Genomic DNA, 24792 nt, shown 5'->3' with positions numbered 1-24792 from the left:
GACCAGAACGTACACACACACACACACTCATTGCGAAAAGTCGTCCAACTCGTGGTGCGGGATAGCTTTCCTTACGTAATTTGGCGGCAGCGTTTGTGAGCGCACACGTTTGCCAGAGTGATTTTATAACTAAAATTTTTGAAATTGATCGATATTTACGTGGTACGAGATTAACAGGGTCGTCATCGTCTTGATGTGCTTTTAAAAAATGAAAGGGAAAGGTCGTCCTTAATAGTAAAATTGTCCTTAACAGGTTCAATAATGCCCACGTGCTTTCAAAAATAAATAGGGTAAGGACGTTCTATTTTCTGTTTAATGCGCTCAGGATCAGTAAAGTGGAACGTCTTTTTACAGTGCAAAGTTGGAAAGTGGTGAAATGATGTCTCGAAAACGTTACATAATGTGGTTTAATCGATTTTAAATTGAAATACATCAGTGACAGTGATAATTAAATCATTTTTCGCATTTTTTTCATGCAGTTTCTTCTTCTTCAGCCCTTCGGTTGTTGTATGATCATAATTTTGAAAGTGCAGAATGTCCCGATACTCCACGATGAGTGTCTTCAGTGTCCTTTTCCTCTTGCTGGTCGCCTCCACTGTTCAGGCCATCTTCCATAAAAACTCTCCAACGGATAGCAGCAATCTAACCATTGGAAACTTCATCGATTTCACCCAACTGTTGGGCATCGATTACGGTCGGCCGACGCTTCGCCGACGCTACGACTACGTGATAGTCGGAGCCGGACCGGCGGGCAGTGTCCTGGCGGCTCGACTGACCGAAGATCCGGCCGTCACGGTGCTGCTGCTAGAGGCTGGCCGGGCCGAGATCCCGCTAGTGTCCGACGTACCGCTGGCAGCTCCGAACCTGCAGTCGACGGATTACAACTTTGCGTACAAATCGGAACCGCAGACACGTGGCTGCCTGGGGCTGTGGGATCGCAAGTGTAGCTGGCCGCATGGGCGCGGTATCGGCGGTTCGTCCATCATCAACTACATGATCTACACGCGCGGCAATCGGCGTGACTACGATGCGTGGGCCGCGGCCGGAAACCCGGGCTGGAGCTGGGACGAGATGCTGCCGTACCACATCCGCTCGGAACGCGCGAACGTTCGAGACTTTGATCGGAACGGATTCCACGGTCGCAGCGGACCGCTGTCGGTAGAGGACTGTCCGTTTAGGTGGGTAATTGTAGTGCAGTGCCGTGACCCCAAGTCTGATCGGAATGTGTGTGTGTGTGTGTCTGCGAGCGCGATTGCACTTTGTGCGCTACATTGCCGTCGCTTTGACGGCGCTGCGGGTGCGTATGTTTACGATGCTCATTAAAAAGGTGCACACAGGTGCAAACGCACGCTTCTTTATGAGCTGGTTTGCAGACCGGTAACCCACCGCCAGTGCTTTCACAGACACAATTTGTGGAGGTGTTTTGATGTTTGATTGACCGTCACCAGTCAAGTGCAGTGCAGCATGGTGCAATCGAAACCGGTCCCATGCGTTAGATTTGCATTTTGCGGCAATTACGTACAGCGTGCGGTTAGGAAAACTGGCCGAAACTTTCTCACATGTGCTGAAACATTATTTTTCCATGCTAATCCAAAAACTGAATCAGCTTTTTTTAACTTAAAATCGATTTAAGAATACGATTCCAATCATCTGTTTCATAACCTGTTTAGTTTTATGCGCTTTTTATTGCCTTCCACTGACACACTTTTCACCATTGTACCGGTTTGCGTCTACTGTTTGCACTGTTTTTATTTTCTTTTGCTTTTCTTAAAATACGCTACTCTCTTTACTGGCGTCCTTTCACTTTCCATTTACCTTAAACAGTACGTTGCGTGTCTTCCAGGTTCCAAAATCAGGTGCTTACGGTAATGTTCTTTTGCGCCCATTTTCAGTCAGTCTGCTCCATTTCCCGCCAAAAGTTGTACGCCCCACCGCAACCGGTACGGTTGACCTTCACTGACGACAATCACTCAAGCACACCCAAATGTAGCGAAGTGCGTACACATTTCATTATCAAAATCATGTTTTGTAATCGTTGATCGGGCTTTTCGGGGATGCTTTTATGATCTATTTCGGGTGCGTGTCATACGGTGCAGGGTTTCTCTGGCGCCAGGAAACCAAGTATCTCTAAACGCGTTTGCTTCATTTCAACCTCGTGATAACTTGAATTATTCGGGATAGGTTGTTTAGACACACAATTGTCAATATTAATGAGGTAGTTTTGGTGCTTGAAATCGAGCGCATACAATGGTTTATCATGATGAACAAGCAGCTTCATGTTAACAAGGCGATAAAAGAGTCATTTCGGGCACTCCTGGTTTTGATCGCGAAGAGATAGTACCACAAACAAACTGTGTAATTATGAAGTAAAAGTCATGTGGATTGTGAATACTTGGTGACAGATAATGAAGTGGTAAAACACGTTAAATAACGACATAATTAAAGTGTCTGGAAGAGAAAAGGAGCAAAGAGAAGGCAGAGTCCGCTTGACTGCTTGGCGTTCCAGCACTTTGCGCCTGCGAGATATGCAATGCGCTGTATTGAATTAAACAGCTTCGTCTCAGGTTTTAACGGTTTCTTTTTACACGCACAACTGCCATGCCTTCCGCAGGTCAAAAATAGCCACCACCTTCGTGGAGAGTGCACAGCGGGCGGGCTACCCTTACCTTGACTACAATGCCGGCGACCAGCTCGGTGTGTCCTTCCTGCAGGCAAACACGCTGCAGGGCCGGCGCGTCACCAGCGGCAACGCGTACCTTTACCCAGCCCGGAAGCGTCCCAATCTACACATCCTGACCAGCGCTTGGGTAACCAGGGTGCTCATTAATAAAGGTAAGCCTCACCTTGAGCTGGATCCGCGATGGTAATTCATTGCATCGATTACTTCACCCGTTTTGCCCGCAGCGACCAAAGAAGCTACCGGCGTGGTGTTTGTGCGCGACGGCAAAACGCAATCGGTCGCCGCGCGCAAGGAGGTCATCCTGTCGGCGGGCGCATTCGAGAGCGCCAAGCTGCTGATGCTGTCGGGCGTAGGTCCGGCGGACCATCTGGCATCGTTCCGCATTCCGGTGGTGCAGAATCTGCCCGTCGGCGAGCTGCTGTACGAGCATCCGGGCGTGTTTGGGCCTGTGTTTATCGTGCGCCAGCCGATCGATAACTACGTCAGCTTGGATGAGAACATCAACTTTAGCAACATCGTGCAGTATCTGAAGGGTCGCGGCGTGTTTACGACCAACTCGGTGGAGAGCTTGATGTACGTAAAGTCGCCGGTCGCGGAAAGTCCCGATCCGGGGCTGCCGGACGTGGAAATTATGCAAGCGTTCTCGTCGATCGACTTCGACACGGGTACGGGTACGCCACGTGCATTCCGGCTCACCAATGCGACCTACGACGGCTACTTCCGACCGATCATGAACCAGCGCTCCTTCCAGTATCTACCGATGCTGATGAAGCCGTACACGAAGGGCAAGCTGCGGCTACGGTCCACCAATCCGTTCAACCATCCGCTGTTCCAGTATCGCTACTTCGAGGATGATCGCGATATTGAGGCGCTGGTGTACGGCATGCAGGAGGCGATTCGTGTCACCTCGCAGGAACCGTTCCGTCGGTTGGGCGTGGAGCTGTACCGCAAGCAGGTGCCGGGATGTGAGCAGCACCCGTTCGGCACGCACCAGTACTGGCGCTGCCACGTCATGACGCTGACGGCGACGTTCCACCATCAGGTCGCGACCTGCAAGATGGGTCCACCGAGCGATCCGGAAGCGGTGGTCGATCACGAGCTGCGGGTGTACGGTATGCGGAGGCTGCGGGTCGTCGATATCGGCGTGGTTCCCTTCCCACCGACCGCACACACGGCGGCCGTCGCGTTCGTGATCGGCGAGAAGGCAGCCGATCTTGTGCGGGATGCGGCCCGCAAGGAGGACTACAGAGTCCGCGAAAAGCACTCATCCTTGCCGGTGCAGTCGGCTCGCTGGTCTCCGTTTGAATGGCCATTCAAATAAACAAACAAAGAAGGACGCTGGTGACCTTTCGTCCGGAGCCCTTTTCACCACTTTAGGAAGCGTCATTCATGCCGAATCCACGATAAATAAAGCCATCCGCCGGCGAAAGGTCGTCGAGAAAGTGGCAGCCCCATAAATTTTTGGCCCGATTAACACTGACCCCGTGCCGGTTCCAGCAAGTTCGATAAATCTTTCGAAACCTTTTTTTTTGTTGTGCGTAAAATGCAATTCGCTTCTGTCCGCTGCTGTTTCGCCGTGAACCGATCCCGCAGCCCTAGTGTGCCCATTCGTTTTGCGGTTTCGTAATGCGATCAAAAATTATGTTACAATCTTCATGTGCTCGCGCGGTAATGTAAAAAATCCACACCACATACACCACCACACACACACACGCTCGGTGAGTTTGACCGAGCAGGCAGGTGGCTCTAGGGCGTATAAATGTACCGAAGCATTAAAGCGATCGGCAAGCGGAGGGGAGCAGATAGGTTTTGGGCAGCATTATGCTCGGCCAGCAAGCGATGCCCTGCAGCGGCCACTTGACGACAATCTTCGTACGAGCTGTGTTTTTGCTACGCTATTGGGGCAGCTCGGGCAGCAGGCGTCAACACGGGTTTGACTAATCTACAACACGTTTGAGCGATCCACCCATGAGCTCCCGAGGGTAGAGCGATGGGAATCGGCATTGGAGGTGCTTCAGGGTTTTTGTGTTCAAGTTAGCGTTAAGTGTTTCAGTTTAGATTTAAGTAATATTTTCATTTTACTTTTATTTCACATTCTCTTTACTGCCATTTAGTTTTGTTTGAAGTTTGTTTTCAATTATGATGTCTTCGTTATCATATAAAATAGTACATACAGTTTTACAAGTACAACGACTACCAACGATATGCAATTTTAATTATACTCAATTTAGACAAGGGCAAATAATCGTGTGCATATTCACAAAAAGGATTGCATTTAGTTAGTAAGTTAGCAGACAATGAATGGTACAGGAATTTAATCGTAAGGACACACTAATCAAAAAATGTAAATAAACCATCTAACCTATCGATAAAAACAGCAATTAAAATGATTTTCAAATTATTCAAATTACCTTACATATCAGATGGTTTTGGTACACCGTTTACCATTAGCAATTGATTGATTAGGAGTTGTGTACATGAAGAACTGTAACACAAGGCAAGGCTACGACGACGTTGGTCCCGTTTTTCCGATACCAGCCCAAGAGAAACGTAAGCACGCGAAGCCTAACACCTCGGTTCGACGGTGTTGCCCATCGATGCATCCACATATGCATTCCCACACAAGCGGTTCGTGACGAATGCAAAATGTAGTGGCAAGGTAAGCGCCAAAAGTGCGTAACGGCCGTACCTCCCGCCACAAACGACGTTCGGGCGTTCGAGTCGGTTCGGTATGCGGCAGACGCGCGGCTAACATTACGCTGCAGGCGTATGAAAGAAGCATTTTTGTCTATATCGGACGCTCAGATCGCAGCGAACCGTCGTACGATGCGGTGCGAAGAAGAGTGACGCGATCGGATTGCTGCTGCTGCTGCTGCTGGTGTCGAAGAATCCACGACTATCACGCACATCATCAATTAACTTAATTATCAGTGCGACTATGTGAAAAAGTGTCAGTGATAAAGAGTGTGAATGCCTGATCGAAGCATGGCTCAATCTTTAAGTGCTGCGATTGGTTTGTTGTTCCTGATCTTGGCAGGTGCTGTGATACCTTCCCGTGCGCTTATTAGTCTTAGCAACATTACGAGTCTTATCTACGATGCGAAAGAGATCAACTACGGTCACCACACGCTGCTGGACTCGTACGACTTCATCATAGTGGGTGCTGGACCGGCAGGATGCGTACTGGCTAATCGGCTAACGGAGGATCCGGCCGTCTCGGTGTTGCTGCTTGAGATTGGCAAGGGTGAGATCCCGCTATTCACTGACTCCCCACTGGTTGGGCCGATTCTAGCCGCGACGGATTACAATTTTGGGTATGAAACGGAGAAGCAGCGGTATGGATGTCTCGGACTGCGCGGTGGTCGTTGCAGTTGGGCGCACGGTCGTGGCGTTGGCGGATCGTCCATCATTAACAATGTGATTTACACGCGCGGTAACCGGCGGGACTACGATTCGTGGGCTCGAGCGGGCAATGAGGGTTGGAGTTGGAACGATGTGTTGCCACTGTTTAAGCGCATCGAGACGGCCAACATTCGTGACTTTGGTGATAATGGGTTCCACGGTACCAGAGGTCGGCTCTCGGTGGAAGATTGTCCGTTCAGGTGAGTTGTCGCATGGGAAAAGGAGGCTTCAAATGATGCCATGTCTATGGATGATCCATTCCATTGTGCAGGTCGGATATCGCAAGGGCGTTTGTGAAGAGTGCCGAGTCCGCAGGCTACCGCTATTTGGACTATAATGCGGGCGATAACTTGGGTGTATCGTTCCTGCAAGCGCACACTCGCAATGGACGGCGAGCGACGGGCGGTAACAGCTACCTGCGGGACATTGTGGATCGCCCGAATCTTCACATCGTTACACGGGCCTGGGTCACCAAGATCCTGATCGATCCGGGTAAACGATTTTGTTGTGAATTTATGCGCAATGTGGCACCAGTATCACTGGATGGAGGATGCTTTCTCTTACAGATACGAAGACAGCCACCGGAGTACGGCTACTCCATAACCGCCAGTATCACGAGGTGGACGCTGAACGTGAAGTTATACTCTCGGCGGGAGCATTCGAAAGTCCCAAGCTTCTGATGCTTTCGGGAATAGGACCTGCAAAGCATCTGCGAGAGCATGGCATCAAGCTCGTCAGCGATCTGCCCGTCGGTCGCAAGGTGTACGAGCACGGTGGCGTCTTTGGACCGATCTTCATCGTTCGCGAGCCGTCCGACAATCTGGTGAGCTTCGAACAGCTGGCCAACGCTGGAGAGTTTCTTCGCTTCCGCAACGGTTCCGGACCACTGACAACGAACTCGGTCGAGAGCTTGCTCTACGTAAAGTCACCTTTTGCAGAAGATCCCGACCCAGACTATCCGGACGTGGAGGTAATGCAAGCGTTCACATCGTTCAGCTTTGACACTACGCCGGGATCGCGTAGCGCTTACTATCTCACCGATCGGATGTACAACGAGTACTTCCGGCCGTTGGCAAACACGAGAAACTTTATGTTTCTGCCAATGTTGCTCAAGCCACGGGCGGTGGGACGGGTCGAGCTGAAGTCGTCCAACCCATTCAACCATCCGATGTTCCGATACCAATACTTTGAGGATGAGCGCGATGTCGATGCGCTGGTGTACGCGATCAAGGAGGTGATACGCATCAGTACCAAGGCGCCGTTGCGAAGGTTTGGCGTCGAGCTGTACACCCGCAAAGTGCCCGGTTGTCAGTATATGGCGTTCAATACGATCGACTATTGGAGGTGTCACGTGCGCCACCTGACGGCGACATTCCAGCATCAGGTAGATTGGACAAGGTGTTGTTAGATGTGTAAAGAATTCACTGATTTGTTTACATTGTACTTCTAGGTGGCCACCTGCAAGATGGGTCCTCCCCAAGACCCCGAAGCGGTCGTCGATAGCCGTCTGCGGGTGTACGGCATCAAAGGATTGCGGGTGGCCGACGTCGGTATCATTCCGGAGGCACCCACCGGTCACACCTGTGCGCACAGCTTTCTTATTGGGGAAAAAGCGGCCGATCTAATCAAAGAAGATCATCGACTTCACTAAACGTGCTAACTTCCACAAATGTTTCAGCAATTTTAAAAACAAATTAGTGATACAGCAAGCACACAGTGAGAGGAAGGCTACATATAGGTTGCACCAAACACAAGTTTCCATACGATTAGTGGCATTGAAATGTTTTGGAAGAGCTTGAGCCAAAAAGGCTAAAACGCGGTTACCAAAGACGCCGAGCAGAGCCGTCAATCTGGCACGACCTCAGTTTTTGGGGTGGGCTCCCCACCGTGAAGATGATGGTGGGCCGGAGATGAATGAAATTAATTATCCGTTACCTCACACCACACACGCACACACGCGACCGAACTATGCAACGGACGGATAGAAGCGACAAGCTAAACGATGACTGATGGAAATATTCAACTAATGAAGATCATTACCGCTATAAAGGTGGAGTCAGTTACATTTTTGTTTGAAAGTTCAGCATTATTGATCCACATTGAACGGTGTGAGGATCTATTTTTAGCCACAGCCACATTCCAATGTAGCGAACGCAACGACAGTCCATGATCATGTTGCACAAAACGAGCTGCAAGCAACAAACTCCCCAACCGGTGCCGAGACAATAAGACACTGTCGGTGGTTGTTTTAAACTTTACGCGAGCAGTTCCGAAAACATTCGTAAATGTAAACTATGGCTGAAGAAGACACTATTCCATTGTGAGTGGCTACCATGCCTTATCCACGGGTGGCACCACGCAGGCACCATTAGTTCCTAGCAAACAGCGTAAGTTGGCGCATATCAACCGCGATGGGGAAAGTTCGTCTATTCGTGATACTAGCTGTGCTACTGAGAATCTATGCTGCAGATGCATCGTCCAAAATTGTTCTAGACAGTCACTTTCATTACGTTGTGGTGGGTGGGGATCACGTGGCGGAAAGCGTGGGACGGTACCTCGCTGCCCGGGACACGAATAAAACGGTGCTAGTACTTAAAGGTAGCCGGTGTAATGATGTGCTAGAACCATCCGAACCGTCGAAGCTGTGGCTGGAGGTGTCTTACCTCTTTGCTGAGAGTGCCCACTATCTCGGCTACGAGTTTATCGATCCGTTTCTGCACGGTTCTAAGCCGGGCATTGCGTTTACCAATCAAACTGCAAGTTTTATTCCACCTGCACAGCAGCTCTACGCGGTCGATCCTAATTTGAAGATGTTGATCGATGCCAGACCTCAAAGAATCATCTACAACAAGGGTAAGAAGAAGAAGGGTTTGCTTTTAGAAGATAAAAATGATGAATTATTTTCACATTGTTGCAGCATCTTCAACGGCGCTTGGAGTGGAAGTAAGCATCAACTATGAATCGCAGTACATATTTGCGACCGAGGAGCTGATCATAGCGGGGAGATGTTTGGAGGACTACAAGCTCATCTCTCAAGTTGATATATTTCCGTGGGATTTGTTGAGCGGGATCCTTAATAATATACCGCTAGAGATTGCTCTGAAAAGTCCCATCATTGCTCCAATATTTCGCATGAATGCTACTCCAACGTCCAACCATACGATCGAACCGAATAAGCAGCCTTACTGTCTTCTGGCGACGGAACTCTTCATCGAGACATTATCAAAGTCCCAAACCAATCAAACCACTGCCACCAAAGAAGGCATACAACCGAACGCGAAAGTGAACATAATCGTCAACGAACGGGCACCGGATCGTTGGATAGGATTTAATCCTTCCGTCATCTACCAAGACACAGCAACGGAACTGAACGATCCGGCTACAGTATATAAGGTACTAGCGGACACCATCGACGAATGTATGAAAATAGGAACAAGTCAAACGTTTCAGCAGCTGGGTCTTTCCCTACTACCGCACCAGCCACCAGCTTCGGCCAAACACAGTTGCCCACCGGACCAACCGGAGAGCGTGCTGTGTTTTGTAAACTTTACGCTGACCACCGCTTACAACCGTGAGGAGGTAATGAACTTGTACCTGAAACCGCGCCCATCCATTGTCCCTCGCCGTGCCCCTCCCCATGTGACCTTACGTTTCGTTTTATGATTTTTTTTGTGTTTGGTTCCTTCTTTTGTATCCACGGTAGGACACGCCTGTGAGTGCCTCCCTGCCCGAGTTGAACCATCTTACGGAAGACTTTCGGCTGAAAAGTTCTCGGAAGCTTCGGTTACTTCCCTTTGGCCTAACGTCACCGTTTCTGGAGCATTGGTGGAAGCGGATATTCTCGCCGAGAAAGATTGCGCGCGAATACACGACCCGGATGGGGATTGTGAGTCGCGACTTGGGGCAGTTGAACCTTCCCTCGATGGATGCGCTGTTGGACAAGCTGAAGGAACGATTGAAGGTCATTGGAAGTATCCCATCGAGACATTAGATAAGCGTGTAGATAAGTGCCTGTTAGTGTGTAATTCTACTGTAAGGTACGATGATAGATGCTCAATTCACTGATAGGACGTCTATCGGTGTCAGGTATCATAATCAATGAGCTCGCAAGTAAGACATCCACAATGGATACGTCGTGTTGTTTATGAACTTCAAGTAAAATACATTTCAGTGTAAAAAATTACATGAATTACTTACAAAGAACTTCTTTAATATCTATCCGAGCTCGTATGGACCTTCGATCATGAATACCCATATGTTTGCCACGTGTCGGAACGGATTCTCCAATACAGAGATGTTTCTATCCTCGGGCTCGATTCAGATGTTGAGCGCTTTTCTTCATTTCTTTTTTCTACATTCGGTAGTTCGAGGCGATAATGCTGCAGCGCTTCGATACACTGATAACAAAGCCATTGAGGCAGTTTTACAGTAAGAAAAGATAAGAGATTTACCCTCGACGAAGCTCAAAGCAACAAAGAGAGTGTTTTTCAACATGTTTCAGAAACTCCTTCTGCTCAATTTCTCGCTTCACACAAACATAATCCACAGACAATTTGCTGGGGAACTTTTCAACTCATCCACAAGCGGGCATTTAAAGCCGCCTGCTTTGGTAGTGTTGGTGCAATGTCAAACTGGTGTACGTCAGTTTGCTCGTTGTTTGTTTACATTCGCTGGTGTCCCGTACGCTTCGAAACCTCGCTCGCTCGTTCGCTCGCTGGCTGCCTTCCTTTTTTCCGCTCTTGCTGGTGAATGAATGGAGTGAAAACAATTTTGTCATCAACAAGCCCTGGCAGCGCCTGTACAACTCACAAGCGGCGGCCGCCGCCGGTGGCTTGATAAGGGCATCCAGACAGGCGGAGGAGCAGCACGCGCTGTAATCAGACGATGTGCGTGTGTGTCGTACAAAGGCGTTCTTCGTTCTCGGCTGGAGTGTGCCGATCGTTCAGATGAGCTGTAGCGACCGTGCGGTGCGGTGCGGATCATAGTGAACATTTGCGTGGCAATCGACGTGTGACACACCAACGACAGAACGAACCTAGTGCAGCAGAAGCTAATCATGGCGCTTAACATTCTCGTCACCGGAGGGGCCGGATTCGTCGGGTCGCACACCGTGCTGGAGCTGCTGAGCGCGGGCCACGCGGTCATCTGTGTGGATAACCTTTGCAATGCGTACGGCGGCGGTGGCTCGAAGCTGCCGGAATCGCTGAGGCGGGTGCAGGAAATTACGGGTGCCAGTGTAACGTTCTATGACGTGGACATTCGGGAGCGGGATGAGCTGCGAAGCGTTTTCAACAAGGTTTGTGCTGCTGTTCTATTTGCACAACTGTGCTCCACTGTACAGGCGTGGGTGCTAATGGGTTTTTTTTTTCTCTCTTTCGACAGCATAAAATTGATTGTGTGGTGCATTTTGCCGCACTGAAGGCCGTCGGTGAATCATGCCGCATTCCGCTGCAGTACTATCAAAACAACATTACCGGGACGAGCATTTTGCTGGAAGTGATGGCGGAGGTAAGTGCCAGGTGAAGACGGTAGAGAAAGCCTTCATGTGAATGTAAATATTTTGTTTCACCTCCCATTCAAGGCTGGTGTGTTTAAAATTGTATACAGCTCGAGTGCCACCGTGTACGGCGAGCCGCAGAAGCTTCCCCTGACGGAGAGTCACCCGACGGGCAGCTGCACCAACCCTTACGGCAAGAGCAAATACTTTACCGAAGAAATCATGAAGGATCTGTGCGAATCGGACCCACGCTGGACGGTGGTGTCCCTGCGCTACTTCAACCCGGTCGGGGCGCACAAGTCGGGCCGCATCGGGGAGGACCCGAACGGCGAGCCGAACAATCTGATGCCATACATCTCGCAGGTGGCCGTCGGGCGGCGCGAGTGTTTGCGCGTGTTCGGCAACAACTACGACACGCCGGACGGGACGGGCGTGCGCGACTACATCCACATCGTCGATCTGGCCGAGGGGCACGTGAAAGCGATCGACAAGCTGGCGGGCGGCACGATAAGTGGGTTCCGTGTTTATAATCTGGGCACTGGTCGCGGGTACTCGGTGTTGGAAGTAGTTAAAGCCTTCTCGAACGCTTCCGGCAGGGAGGTGAAGTATGAAATTGTAGATAGGTAATAACCGTTCCCATATCTTGCTGTGCACCTAACATCAAACAAACATCCACCGCCACCCGCCCACTTTAACGAACCCACCCACTCTTGTAAATTTGTGTAATCTTGTGTAACACACGTACACACCTACACCCGTACATTTGTGTATCCCTTCCCTTCTAGACGTGCTGGAGATGTTGCGGCCAGCTACGCGGACGTGTCACTTGCCGCCCAAGAGCTCGGATGGACGGCGAAGCGCGGGCTGGAGGAGATGTGCGAGGACACCTGGAACTGGCAGAAGAACAATCCCAACGGCTTTGCTGGATAGATGAATATGCGGCGGGGGCCGGGAGAGTGTGGAACCACGATAATACACGGGATACGTCACTAACTGCACCAAAGTTTTGCGTTGCATTTTGCAGCAATAATAGCTAACCAAAACACCCCTTTCCTTGCGCCTGCTAACACGCTTTGTTGTAACCCTATGCTTTTAGTTGCATTTCTCCCTTCTGTTCATAACGCTTTTTAGAGCAAAAAATGTAGTTAGTTAAGCTTAAATCAATGAAGTAGATTGCATTTTGTAGCTGATTACACTAAGCACTGCGTTTGCACGGTACTCAATAGCTGCATGTTGCATTGTTGCATAGTGTGATTGGATAGCAAAATAAAGAATAATGTTCACAATTCGTGTGAATGACCTTCACACAGATTTGTGTGATTATCAAATGTATCGGTAACCGTTACTATATAAAAATCGGTAAGAAATCTGAACTGAGAAAGAAAATGTAGTCGTTTACAGCCGTAAATCGTATTTTGTAAAAATGTGCAAAAATCTTCTAATTTTAACGTACATTTTTTTAAAATTTTAACGAATAACAAGGTGCATACATGGACCGTGCACATCATCTTCTATTAAAATCAAAGCAATTAAGTTTGGAACGCTTCATCTGGGTTCCGTCGCTTTTGGGTTAACTTTTGATGATACAGAAATAGTAAATAATTCTTTCTAATTCATTTTTAATTAAAAAATATGAATTATGCTCGTTAAAATAAGCACATAAACAAACCCCGACCGAGCTGCTGTCAGCAGGATGTCAAACCGCGAAACGTCAAAGCACGAGTACCTCGCCCTACAGTCACCTTGTTGAAAAGCGGCGGACATTTTGAGAAGGAGGCTTTATTTTCGTTTCAGTGAAAATAATACCAAAAAAATGAACAACTAAGCGCGTTTTCGGTGCGGTTCGGATGGCGTGCAATCTACTTCGCGGTGCAACGGAACGATAGACGTGTTTTGGTGCGTGCAGTGCGGGTGGTGCGGGAACAAGAATCTGTGATTAAAGGAACGCGCAAGGAAAGAAGAAAAAAACACATCCTCCCAAGCCCCTCGCGGCTGGATCTCCTTGAACAAGAGTGTTCGCAAGCAGGGGGAGGAAGAAGCTCGGCTGGTGTGTCTGTCGGTGCCCTTCCCCGGGAAGATCGAGGAGCAAGGTGCCATTAGCAGGTGTGCAGAATTCGGGAATTTGTGTTTTTGGGTGGAAGCATAGAAATTGGGTGCAAACGTCCTCCCCTTCCCGCAATCACAGTGCTGTGTGCGGGAGTGTGTGTGATAGGAGCGGGCGGGAAGAAGGGTTGACACAGGGAAAGCAATTGAATAGGCGGGAGGACGGTGTGTGCCGTGCGAGGGGGGATGATAACTGGTTGGAAAACCCCCGGCCCTGTATCACATCTATCGATTGTCAGTGATAGTGTCTGGAGCAGCAGGTTATTGGCGTGTTACCGTGGAAAAGTGCAGTCACCCATCCCTGCGTGTGGTGAGGGAAGAGGTAAAATAGGAAGAAGAAAGTTGTCACGCAGTATGTGCCTTTTTCCTTCTATCGCTGAGGAATCATTGCGAGGCAACGCTTCATGTGCGAAAAGTCAAAATCATCCCCCTCGCCTATGTTCCCTTTCGCCCCCCTCTCCAGCCGGGAGGGATGCTGTGATTGTACAGATATATGTTGTGCAGGTTGCAGAGGTGGCGGTGGTGGACAGTGCAATTTGCGACGAGTGTAATGAGTGAGAGGGGAAAAGCATACAACCTCTCTCTCTCGTTCTGTCTCACTACTTCATGCGCCCACAAAACAGCGACAGTTGACGCGCGTTTTTTTTGTGGTTCCGTTCTTCTCTTTTGCCCGTTACAACATTCTCGCGTATGTGTAATGCATGCGTGCGTGTGCGAAGCGAAACAGAAGAACCACTTATGCGTATACGTATGCACACTGGCGCACTATTTGCGCGATGCCTGTGTGCGTGCGCGGGCAATAGCAGGCAAACAGAAGAAACTAATTTCAGAGAAAACTGTTTTTAAAAACGATACATTTTCCAAGCAGTTGTTGTCCACTTCAGGTTCCCTCAATCTTATGTAGTTAGTTTAGGGCAAATTCATGGATTTTTATGATACATTTCATCTTTCTCCTTACAACACTGACATTAGTTTCTTTCCTTTGCAGATTACGAATGCTCCCGGCAGCGCCGCACGATGCGTGCGTTGGTAAAAGATGCGTAAAAGTGCTTCGCGCCAAACAGAGCAATCACAGTGAACCCAAACAAAAGCGAAGAGAAGGAGAAACAACCGCCCAGTAGCGAGTAGCAGCACTCCTCCCACCAAACATACTCTACCCCAACGCCAGTGCAACGTGCCGTGATGGATCCCGTCGGACCGTGGTCGTACTCGTACAATCGAATACCGGGCGCAACGGGTGGCGAGTTCCATCATCATCTTGCGACCGCAGCGGCTGCCGCCAGCGGAACGGCCGGACTGACGGCGGCCGTGCATCACAACGCGGCCGGCACCGGCACGGTCGGTGTACCCTCCACCACGTCCCAGCTGTTGCTGCAAGCCGCCCACACAACCTCCCTCGGCTCCACGAGCGGACCGTTCAACCCGACCGGCTTCCTAACGCCGACCGGCGTGGCAGGGTACGATGCCGTGTTTTCGCCCCTGTTTCACCATGCAGCGGCGGCCGGCAATCCAAAACCGGCCCACTACAGCACGACCAGCGGTGGTGTGGCCGGCAACAGTGTCTCGGTCGGAAGCAGCGGCGGATTGAACACACCCCACCGGCAGGTGCTGATACAGGCGCAGACACCCGGAGCGGCGATAGCGGCAGCTGCCGCAGCGGCCAACGCCGCGTCCAAGCAGCACACGGAAAGCTTGCGCGACAATTACGCGTCGACGACGGCGGCGGTGGCAGTGGCCGCACAGCATCAGCAGAATTTGGTGACATTTTTCGAGCAGCAGGCGGCGGCCTCCCACACCAGCACGCTCAGCAATGGGCCGAACACGACGGTGGCTGCGAGCACCTGGCAGGGCAACAACAACCAGCTGCCCAGTCCGTTTGGCATTATGCCGCACGAGAACGTGCTGCCGTCGAGCCCGTCGGCCAATGCCAATGCAGTGAGTGGTGCCACGACGGCAGCGACGAAGTACGAAACGTTCGGCAGTCACTACAACAACACACTGCAGCATCACCAGCAGCAACAGCAGCAGCAGCAACAACAGCAGCAGCAGCAGCAGCAGCAGCAGCAGCAGCAGCAATTGGTGTCCATTGTGGGGAAAGTAGCGGCCGGTTCATCCGCCGCACGATCCGCCTCCCCGGTGGTGAACGTGGTGACGAAACCGGTCGGACAACCGCCATCGAACCATGCCACGGCTGGCTACTTTCCGTCGCACGGTGGCACCAGCAACACTAGCAGCACCAACCCGTACGAATCGGCACACCAATCGAGCGGCGGATCATCGTCCACCTACTCTGCGGCCCAGGGAAGCAGCGGCGTCGGTGCTACAAGTAAGTCTTGTCCTCCACCCAGCGACGGTGTTGGTCGCGATTCGTCTTCGCTCCTGTCAGCCGGCTCGGGTGCAGCTGCATCCGCCCGTACAGCGGTGGCCGACTACAAGTTCGCGTCCGTTCTCTCCTCCCCATTGTCTCTGTCTTCGTCGGCCACGGTTGAAGCGAGCACGGCGCTCTACGCTTCGTCCCGTGCATCGAATGCAGACGCGACCCTCAAGGGAAGGCAACACAATTCGCCCGGTGTATTGCAGCACCATCCGCAGCAGCAGCAGCAGACACAGCAGCAGCAACAGCAGCAGCACCTGCCCTTTCAGCATCACCCACTAAACCACTTTAGTATGCCCCGGTCGACGACAGCGGACCATTCGCCAACGTCGATCCTCCAGTTCGGGGGCAGCAAGGTACGATCGTCCCCCTCGTTAGGTTCTCCCTCGTACGGGGGAGGCAAAACGGCCTCCCAAGTGATACTGAGCCAGCAGCCACAATCCTCACCGATTAGCTACTCGATGACGGACAACAATCTGCAGCAGCAGCAGCCGAAACTAAACCGTATAAACGGAACCGGGTCTAGCAGTAATAGTAGTAGCAATAATAATAGTAGTACGAATAGTAGCAATAGCAATACGAGCGCGCAGTCTCAGCCGGCATCGCAACAGCAGCAGCAGCAGCAGCAACAATCTTCCTACCAGCAGAACAGAACCAGTGCCTCACTTAGCTATAGGTCCACCACATCCTCTTCTTCCGCTTCGGCAGGGTCGGGTAGCTATGGGGTAGGGAGCTTGGGAGAGTCGACCAGTCCCGGGGTGGTGCATGCCGCGCTCGGTGCAGGAGGAGAAGCCAGCCACCACCACCAACAACAGTCCCTACAGCAGCAACAGCAGCAGCAACAATCGTACCATCATCCGCATGTGCATCCTCACGGACCTTATCACATGCTGGCGATGGCTGCGGCTGCTGCTGCCGCTGCCGCTGCTGCCGCCACGAATGCGAACGGGATGGGCATCTCTTCCTCCACCGGTGCGTCGGCACTTTCGCGCGTTCCGTCCTCCTCGCCAGCCGCCGGATCTACCTCGTCCACTTCGTCCGGTGTTTCTTCCGACTATTCCTCGCCTTCCTCGTGCAACAGTAATCCCCCCAGGAAAGGTTCGCCCGGTGTAGGGACGCAGCCAGGGTATGGTTCCATTTATCTGTCGCTACCCGGTGGGGCTAGCGCGTTGCAACAACACCATCAGCAGCAACACTCTTTTACGTTGGATCAATCGAAAAGTGACGCGCACAGTCAGCAGCAGCAGCAAATTGCGTACCCTTCTGTAATCACTCGAACGCAACAATCTCTTCCAACCGCACACCAATCGCTGGAAGGTCAGTGGGAGTCGTCCGCGGAAACTAAACACGATCCGATGGCAATGGTAAAGAACCTACAGCGGCCTATGCTAGAGGAATCCCAGGCTGCCAGTAAAGAACCTTCAGAGCTATCGAAATCTTCCAAAAGCTCTCGCACCACCAATACAAACAAATCGAGACGGAAAAAGAACGAAATATCTTCCTCGCCCACTCGGCAAAGTGGGCTGAAAGTGAACGGAATGGATCAACTGACTCAAGCGGAACAGGAAGCAACAGCGGCATCTTCCCAGCATGAACTTCAGCGAAATGATCGTGTCTCGATCAAGAGTGAACATGACACGTCCGACGGTCCCGACCAGCGATGGCACTATGGAGCGTCGTCCCACGATGGTAGTGTCGGCTTTTCGGTTCCCACCAGCTCGCCCTCGACGGTTTCGTCCGCTTTCTTTCCCACTTCGCCCCACTCACATCATCTGTACTATCCTCACCATCATCATCACCATCCTCTTGGGACGTCCTTGACTCCACTCACTCCCTCCACCAGTCACCATCTTCACAGTGGAGGTGCTTCCCAGCCGGTGGGTAGCGCGACCTCCTCTTCCTCTTCCCAGTATACGACACTCCTGAACGTACCGCAGCTCCCTGGGGGACACCACGAGGCGGCTAGGAGCGAAGACGAACGGCACCGACTGACTGCACAGTCGCAAGCGCACGACAAGGTAGTCGTGCCCAATATAGAGGAAGAACTTGGCTTTCTTGCAGAACACAATGGCAGCAGTCCGCGACCCCAGGCAGCAGCAGCAGCAACAGCAATATCAGCGGCTAGTAAGCCGACACCTTCCAGAGGCACCACCAGCGGAACGCTCGGGCATGGCACGGACGCTAGCAACGGTACGCCGGGAATGGTCGCATCCGCACCGAAGAAGCTCAACATACCGGAAAGCATGAACAAGGGCTTCATGGCGAGCTATCTGAAGTTCCTACAGGGCGAACGGGAAGGTTCTCCGCCGCCGGTGATGCGGTCTGGTCGTAAGACGAGCTGGTCCAAACCAACCGTCACCACACCACCGTCCGGAGGAGCCTCGAACAGCAAAGGCACGCCGGTAGCGAACGCAGCTACTCCGAGCGCCGCCGGCCCGAAGGGAGCAACTTCACAGTACAATACCACCCAGACGGACGCGTCGCCAGCCGGGGCGACGGGCAAATCGCACGACGTTAGTAACGGTATCCCGGCGCTAGAGAGTGAGAACCAATCCGCTAATTACAGTATTCCCGCTCTGCAGACTCCCAAACCGGTGGCGACATCTCAGCAGCAGCAGCAGACTAACACAAACAGGAAACGAAAGTACAACGCGCCAGTATCACCCGCCGGAAGCAATCACGAAGGTAACGCTCCACCGGGCACGACCTATGCATCGGGCACGGTGGACAATGCCGGTGCTGGTGGTGCTATTGGGCAGCAAGAATTCTCAACGGACACGAGCAAAAAGCTTGCGTCCGCTGAGGAAACAACACCAATCATCAGTATACCGAGAAAAGCGCGCTACCTTCAGCAACAACATCTACAACAGCAGCAACCGCAAAGTGTGGTTGTTGGTGGTGCGGGAGATCCTTCCGGAAGTGCTGCTTCACCGTCCGAGAGCAATCTAATGCTATCGTCCCCTACGGGAGCGGGCACACATCAGCTACAACAGCCCCAGCAGCACATGCTGATGTCTTCCGGCATTGGGCTTTTGCCTTTAACTGGACATCAGCAACTAGCGCAACAGCAACAGCAGCAGCAACACGTGATGATGCAACAAACGTACTACCATCCTCATCACCATCATCATCACCAGGCTCAGCAACTGCAGCAACAGCAGCAGCAACAACAGCAGCAACAGCAGCTCGCCCTTCATCAGAATGCTCACCTGCAGCAACATTTGCAACAGCAGCAGCAGCAGCAGCAACAGCAACAATCGGACGAAGCGGCTGCATTCAATCTGTACGATTTGCATCTGCGAAGACAGCGATGGTAGAGCACTGCGTTGTTGTTGCTGCGGCGGTTGTCAATGGTGATGATGATGATGATGATGCTGTTGTTGGGTGAACGCTACAGTGCCTCCTTTGTCCTTCTCATCCTCCCTTTCCCAAATCCTCTCTGTTATACGCGGGTTTGTGTGCCATTGTTGCTGCTGAGCAGGAGTGCTGCTACGACGGGAGTGACCTCCAATGGGATGCCGAAGGCCGGATTCCTCGTTGTTGTTGTGTGCTTGTTTGAAAGTTTTTTTTTTATTTCCTCCAAACCGTCTCCAACCGCCGCCGGGGTGTGCTACCAGAGTTGCAAGTCGCTTTTACCGAATCGCACCGTATTCAAATGACACGGAACTGCTTTTTGTCCTCACTACTCTCTCGCTCTCTCTCTCTCTCCCTCTTTTTATGTCCCTCTGCTCCTTGCCTTTACTCTGTCGAATCGAAGCAGAAAGTGTGGTGCCGCTAGTGAAGGCGTTTAAAATGGTTCTGTGTGCTTAAATCGCGAGAAATGAAACAAAAGCTGTTTGACAAACACAAAAAAATACTCAAAGACACATTGATTCGCTGATCGCTGTGATATGTACATGTAGAACGAAATTGCTTTTTTCACGTTTGAAAAGAATCGTTGTTGTAACACAACGCCAATCTCGGTGCGGTATGTGTGTGTGTGGCTCTCTAGCTGGTTTAGGGCGAACACTTCTTGTGTGTTTGATTAGAGTTTCTGTTTATGTTGTTGCTGCTAGCTCTCTTTATCTCTTTTGCATTATGCGTACCCAACGAGGGCACATCAGTATGTTTCGTAAATTGAGCACTTTCTCAACGCAGTGAGCAAAGTCAGGTTGCGATTATTATTAGTTTGAGGAATTGAGAATTCGCGCGCACTGTACATAAATAGCCGGGTGTAGGGTGGTAGCCAGTCTCCTTTTTAACGTAAAAAGCCCAGTGATCGAAAGGCAGGAAATTATTTGCTTTCAGAAGCACACGCTCTAAACAGAACTAGGTTCGTAAAGGAGGGTAAATGAAAGTATTTCTCTGTTGGTGCGTGGAGCGCCAAGAGCTAGAAACTAAACGCCATTAACACAATGGGACAATATAGTAATCGACAGGATGAACGGAAGTTTGGACTAGTTTGGGGCCCAGGTCTAACCGGAATCGACCAACCCTCCACACTAATCCATTCGTTCCAGCACTAACAAACACGTGTATGCCATATTATGACGATCACAATCGAGGAGGACGTTTTTGGAACGAAGTGTTGAGTATAGAAAGTATTTAGGTGATAAGAGCAAGCACCGAGACGCGACCGATGGGCACGAAAATGTTTAGCAATATTTTTACCTTTGCTCTACAGAGTTTTCTATCAGTTAAAGATCACCGGAAAAATCATGTTTACACACACACAAGAAGAAAATCAGATGAAATCAAGCAGCTACTGTACGAAACGAAACCGGAGTTGTAAAACCGGCCATCGGCAGGCGTGTAGAGTAAAGTTATTTGCATAAACAACGTGCTGTAGTGTTTAAAAAAGAAGAGAAAAAAGCATGCGCGCCACAATGCGTGCATGTTTGTACAAAACACAAACGCCCTCCCCCTTCTGGGTGGAGTTCGGTTGAACGAGAATGAAGGTGCTGTATAGTGGATTTACTGCGAGCGAGAGAGGCAGGATGAATGGGTGAAATTATGAAAAGAGAATATAAGCAAAGCCTTTGACTTTATATGATACAAAACGGTGTGCGTGTGTGTGTGTGACAAGCGTAACAGAGGTAGCAGCACCCCGGGCGGAGGAATGGAACAAAAACTGCTTTTAATTTTCGTTATCGAATCCCCCTCATATACCCCCACCAGCACGATCGAACATACTGAAAACATACAGAACCCCTGCGTTTTTCGTCGTTGTATGAAAAATAGTGTATACGTGGGGTTTGGAGCGTGTCATGATCGTCCCCTTCCTCCCAGCACACAGCAAAAATGACCCAACATCCCAACAAACACAAATCCCGCCAAACATTATTACTCTTCCCATGTTTCCCCCGCTCTTTCCCATTCTTCCACGTGTTGCTACATCTGTTACGTTCGATCCGAACATTTGAGAACTTAAACGCATGCAAAGAAGCGCTCACAATCATGGTAATGTATCGATCGATCGACGAAGAAGCAGCATTCAGAAGGAAGGATCTCCATCTTGTTGTTGAAGGACGACTCCCGGTTGCTCAATGTTAGCCTGCAGTGGCGTTGTGCTTTGTTAACCATATTTCTCTTCACACCAAAAAAAGATCCACTGGTCGTTCCCCAGCGGCGTGAAATGTCCAACCGACGGGCGAAGTCGAAAGCGGTACAGCTGCAGCAGGAAATCATTATCGGCAGCCAGGGACTGCAGACGCAGCACGGTTCCCGCCATCACCCTTCGGACGAGATCGAAGAACCAGCAGAGTTTGCGAACGATTCCGACTCTGACCCAGCGTGGACACCGGAGGGCAATAAGGTAGGTGGAATCACTTTAAATCAAGTTGATTTTTAATCCCTTTTCTCACTGTGACTCTATCTCTCTTGCACAGGATGACGATGAGGAGGAAGGATCCGGCAGCAAAAGAAAGTCCAAAAAGGGCAAAAACACGTTCGGCCTGGATCGGTCGGCCAGCAGCAAAACTCAGCAGGCACGTTCGAATATCCTTTCAGGTCCGTATCCGTTTGAATTTGGGATGGCGTTTGCTGCATAATACTGCCGGTGTTTGGGGGAGGGTGTAGTGTATATTTGCTGTGGGGCGTTTAGATTCCCTTTTGCATCATTGCATCATCATTTCATGCTCCTTTTGCGTAATTTTCACTCTCGGGGGTTTCAATTTAATTTATTTGCTTAAAAGCTTATGTTTTTTGCTCTTAAAGCTTCGTCTGACACTCCTTCTTTAGCTTCCGAGATGATAATTGCAATAACACTCACACATATATTACACATTCATTTTGTCATTCACATCTTACTGTTGTTTTCCTCTCGTACCGCGTTCTAACTGTTGCTCACAACCTCTCATCATACGTGCGTATGTTGCTCACCTTTAAACTAATCCACCGCCCAAAAAACACCTTTGTTCTGTCGCTGTGTGCAACAACTACTACTAACCCGCGTATCCTGTCGCTAATGGTAATTGATCTGTTTCATTTCCTAAAATGAGATAAATGAGCTGTAAAAAAGGCGTGAAAGTGGTGTGCGATGCGGAAAGAGGAGATTCACGACATGTTTTGCTTTCTTTTAGTTGCGGCCGCAGGTGCTGGAATAGCCGATTTCGATTACGGCAGTGAGGAGGATGCCACCAGTGCGAACAACGGTGGCGGTAGTTCATCTATAGGAAATACATTTACACCTAATACAATGATCGGAATGCAACAGCAACAGAACTCAAACACTGCAACTACGCCACAAGCACAGCTGCATCAAACGCCCCTAATGCATGCTCAGACAATGCCCCAGCAGCAACAGCCTATGGTGATGTACGGTCAGCAGCAACAACCGACCGCCCAGCAGTACAATATGCAGCCCCAACAACAACAGCTAACGTACAACACGACAAACACATCGGCGGCTGTCAGCATTCAGGCAAACAATGATTCCAATTTTCAGGTAAGGCTGTCTTATAATGTCTTCACAAGCTAAAGATAACACTCTTCTCTCTTCTCTTATCAAGTTGGGTGAGTTTGTAGCGGAACGGACGGATCTGGCGCAGGATTGGCCGCCGATATGGCGCGTTGATGACAAAATGTTGCTCCAGAAGTACGAACCGTTTGACGATCAGAGCGGAAAGGTTCTTTACCGACACGTTACGACGGTAAGACTGTTTGAATAATTCGTTTTCTTATACTAAAATACATGATTGTGAACCTTTTTGCAGTATTCGGCATGGAACGAAGAGTCGAAAAAGAAATACGTCCGTGTTCCGGTTCGCTTTCGCGTGCACAACCAGATGGACTCGATCGTGGAGTTGTTGCGCAATGAAATTACCACAGCCAGTGGCAACAACACGCTCCGAGACGATGGCATGGCGACGACCAACCAGAACCAGCTGATGGAGAAGTTCATGGAAGACACCAAGATGTACCAGGATGTGTTCGAGGTGTACATACAGACGCTGATATCGCAAGCGCTGGATCCGAACTTTTTGAAGGAGATTTTCCAGGAACAAGGTAAGAGATGGAAAATCTCCAGGTAGATGTGTTGACATTACACCACCTTTATCCTTTGGTGTCCTGTTTATTGCTGTTGCTTCTTTAGATCAATACTTCCTGTCGCGGGTAAAGACGATCGAAAGCATCACCGAGGATCGCAAACGGCGGCTCGTCCAGATCACGCCCTGGCCGCGCAACATACTCAACTCACTGGCCACCTTCCCGGCGTACGACATCATGAACGATCTCGGCCCATCGACGATGGTGCCGCTGCACCACCAGCACTGTGTCGCCTGCCATCAGCCCGGCTTTGCCGCCCGGATCGCGCTGCAGGGCAGCACCTACAACAGTGCCACGCTGGCAACGACGACGGCGGCGCCCAACGACCAGCAGTACGACAAACACTTCCAGCTGTGCCGCCGCTGTGCGACGCGGTTCGAGCTGCTGCACAAGATCTGCCACCAGAAGTACATGATGTTTGTCGAGTGTGCCAAGCGCGTCAACCAGCAGATTGTGAACGAGTCCAACCGGCCGGCCACGGTCGTGCTGAACGAGCTGCTCGCCGACGAACACTGGCTGTCGATGGTAAGAAGGATACGGATGAAGCAAACGCGGTGAAAGCGCTGTAAGTAATACGTCATTTTTGTTATTCTCCCTTCTCGGACAGCTTTTCAAAGAGGTGCGCACCATCTGGGCGGAAATAGAGCTGCTGGAGCGACAGCAACGCCTGCAAACGGCTGGCTCTCAGTAGAGGCCTGTGAGATGCTTCACTACTTCTAGGGCGGCACTGCCAATCTGTTTTGGCCCTTCAGTCGGCCTCTCGGAGTAGAGCATTACTTCATTTTTACTTCTTTTTTGGACGGGTAAAACGTGCACACGTTCGTTCCATTCGTTTTCCGTTTATTAGCTAAGTTTACTTGTGGATCGTTTTGTTTCGTTACTCCCTTTAACCGTCGTTATAATCTTTGTTCGTTGTTTTCCGGGGCCCCTTTATCATGTGGAACGTACACCTCTATTATAGGGCACTTTGTCTCGTAGGTTGCATTTCGAATAGGAGAGGCGTTCCCAATGTACATTCTCGATGTGTGGAGCGAGTGTAAAGCGTGCTGTACGGGACAAACATTAACTACACACGTAAATAACATATAACTTAAGAAAACACGGAAATAAATCGTACAAGCTTCCCAAATGAAGTTCTAGTGGTTGACAAAAGGTAAAGCCTGAAAATAACGGTGATATTTCTACCTAAAGGTGCGTGAGCCAATCGAG

At 50.5% G+C, this 24792-nt stretch overlaps 5 protein-coding genes across 10 annotated transcripts; all 5 read left to right on the top strand.

Annotated features, from left to right (window-relative positions):
* The first annotated feature begins 535 nt into the window (after nucleotides 1-535).
* Nucleotides 536-5052, top strand: LOC121599839 (glucose dehydrogenase [FAD, quinone]-like). Its single transcript, XM_041927927.1, has 3 exons — nucleotides 536-1178; nucleotides 2612-2832; nucleotides 2905-5052. The coding sequence occupies exons 1-3, from the start codon at nucleotides 553-555 to the stop codon at nucleotides 3999-4001; spliced, it is 1944 nt and encodes a 647-aa protein (XP_041783861.1). The 5' UTR covers nucleotides 536-552; the 3' UTR covers nucleotides 4002-5052.
* A 452-nt stretch (nucleotides 5053-5504) lies between these two features.
* Nucleotides 5505-7743, top strand: LOC121600188 (glucose dehydrogenase [FAD, quinone]-like). Its single transcript, XM_041928592.1, has 4 exons — nucleotides 5505-6282; nucleotides 6354-6574; nucleotides 6649-7466; nucleotides 7533-7743. The coding sequence occupies exons 1-4, from the start codon at nucleotides 5651-5653 to the stop codon at nucleotides 7731-7733; spliced, it is 1872 nt and encodes a 623-aa protein (XP_041784526.1). The 5' UTR covers nucleotides 5505-5650; the 3' UTR covers nucleotides 7734-7743.
* A 745-nt stretch (nucleotides 7744-8488) lies between these two features.
* LOC121600190 lies at nucleotides 8489-10321 on the top strand. The gene is made up of 3 exons (XM_041928600.1): nucleotides 8489-8935; nucleotides 9000-9661; nucleotides 9786-10321. Exons 1-3 carry the CDS (start codon nucleotides 8494-8496, stop codon nucleotides 10071-10073), a joined length of 1392 nt encoding a protein of 463 aa, XP_041784534.1. The 5' UTR covers nucleotides 8489-8493; the 3' UTR covers nucleotides 10074-10321.
* Nucleotides 10322-10773: 452 nt separating this feature from the next.
* Nucleotides 10774-12907, top strand: LOC121600192 (UDP-glucose 4-epimerase). The gene is made up of 4 exons (XM_041928601.1): nucleotides 10774-11378; nucleotides 11465-11590; nucleotides 11664-12202; nucleotides 12365-12907. Exons 1-4 carry the CDS (start codon nucleotides 11139-11141, stop codon nucleotides 12507-12509), a joined length of 1050 nt encoding a protein of 349 aa, XP_041784535.1. The 5' UTR covers nucleotides 10774-11138; the 3' UTR covers nucleotides 12510-12907.
* Nucleotides 12908-13313: 406 nt separating this feature from the next.
* LOC121600187 (box A-binding factor-like) lies at nucleotides 13314-24716 on the top strand. Of its 6 annotated transcripts, none has more exons than XM_041928589.1 (10): nucleotides 13314-13682; nucleotides 14671-18569; nucleotides 18639-18741; nucleotides 21642-21850; nucleotides 21924-22044; nucleotides 22617-22981; nucleotides 23046-23186; nucleotides 23250-23541; nucleotides 23630-24108; nucleotides 24191-24716. In XM_041928589.1, the coding sequence occupies exons 2-10, from the start codon at nucleotides 14865-14867 to the stop codon at nucleotides 24272-24274; spliced, it is 5499 nt and encodes a 1832-aa protein (XP_041784523.1). In that variant the 5' UTR covers nucleotides 13314-13682; nucleotides 14671-14864; the 3' UTR covers nucleotides 24275-24716. The 6 variants fall into 6 exon arrangements, with proteins under 6 accessions (XP_041784523.1, XP_041784520.1, XP_041784522.1 ...); XM_041928590.1 differs by having other exon boundaries at nucleotides 13315-13682; nucleotides 14671-16008; nucleotides 18118-18741; XM_041928586.1 differs by having other exon boundaries at nucleotides 13314-13475; nucleotides 14671-18741.
* The last annotated feature ends 76 nt before the right edge of the window (nucleotides 24717-24792 follow it).

This window comes from Anopheles merus, chromosome 3L (assembly GCF_017562075.2).
Source record: "Anopheles merus strain MAF chromosome 3L, AmerM5.1, whole genome shotgun sequence".
Classification (NCBI taxonomy): domain Eukaryota; kingdom Metazoa; phylum Arthropoda; class Insecta; order Diptera; family Culicidae; genus Anopheles; species Anopheles merus.
Note: the sequence above shows the minus strand (reverse complement) of the source record. Positions and strands in the feature narration are given on the sequence as shown.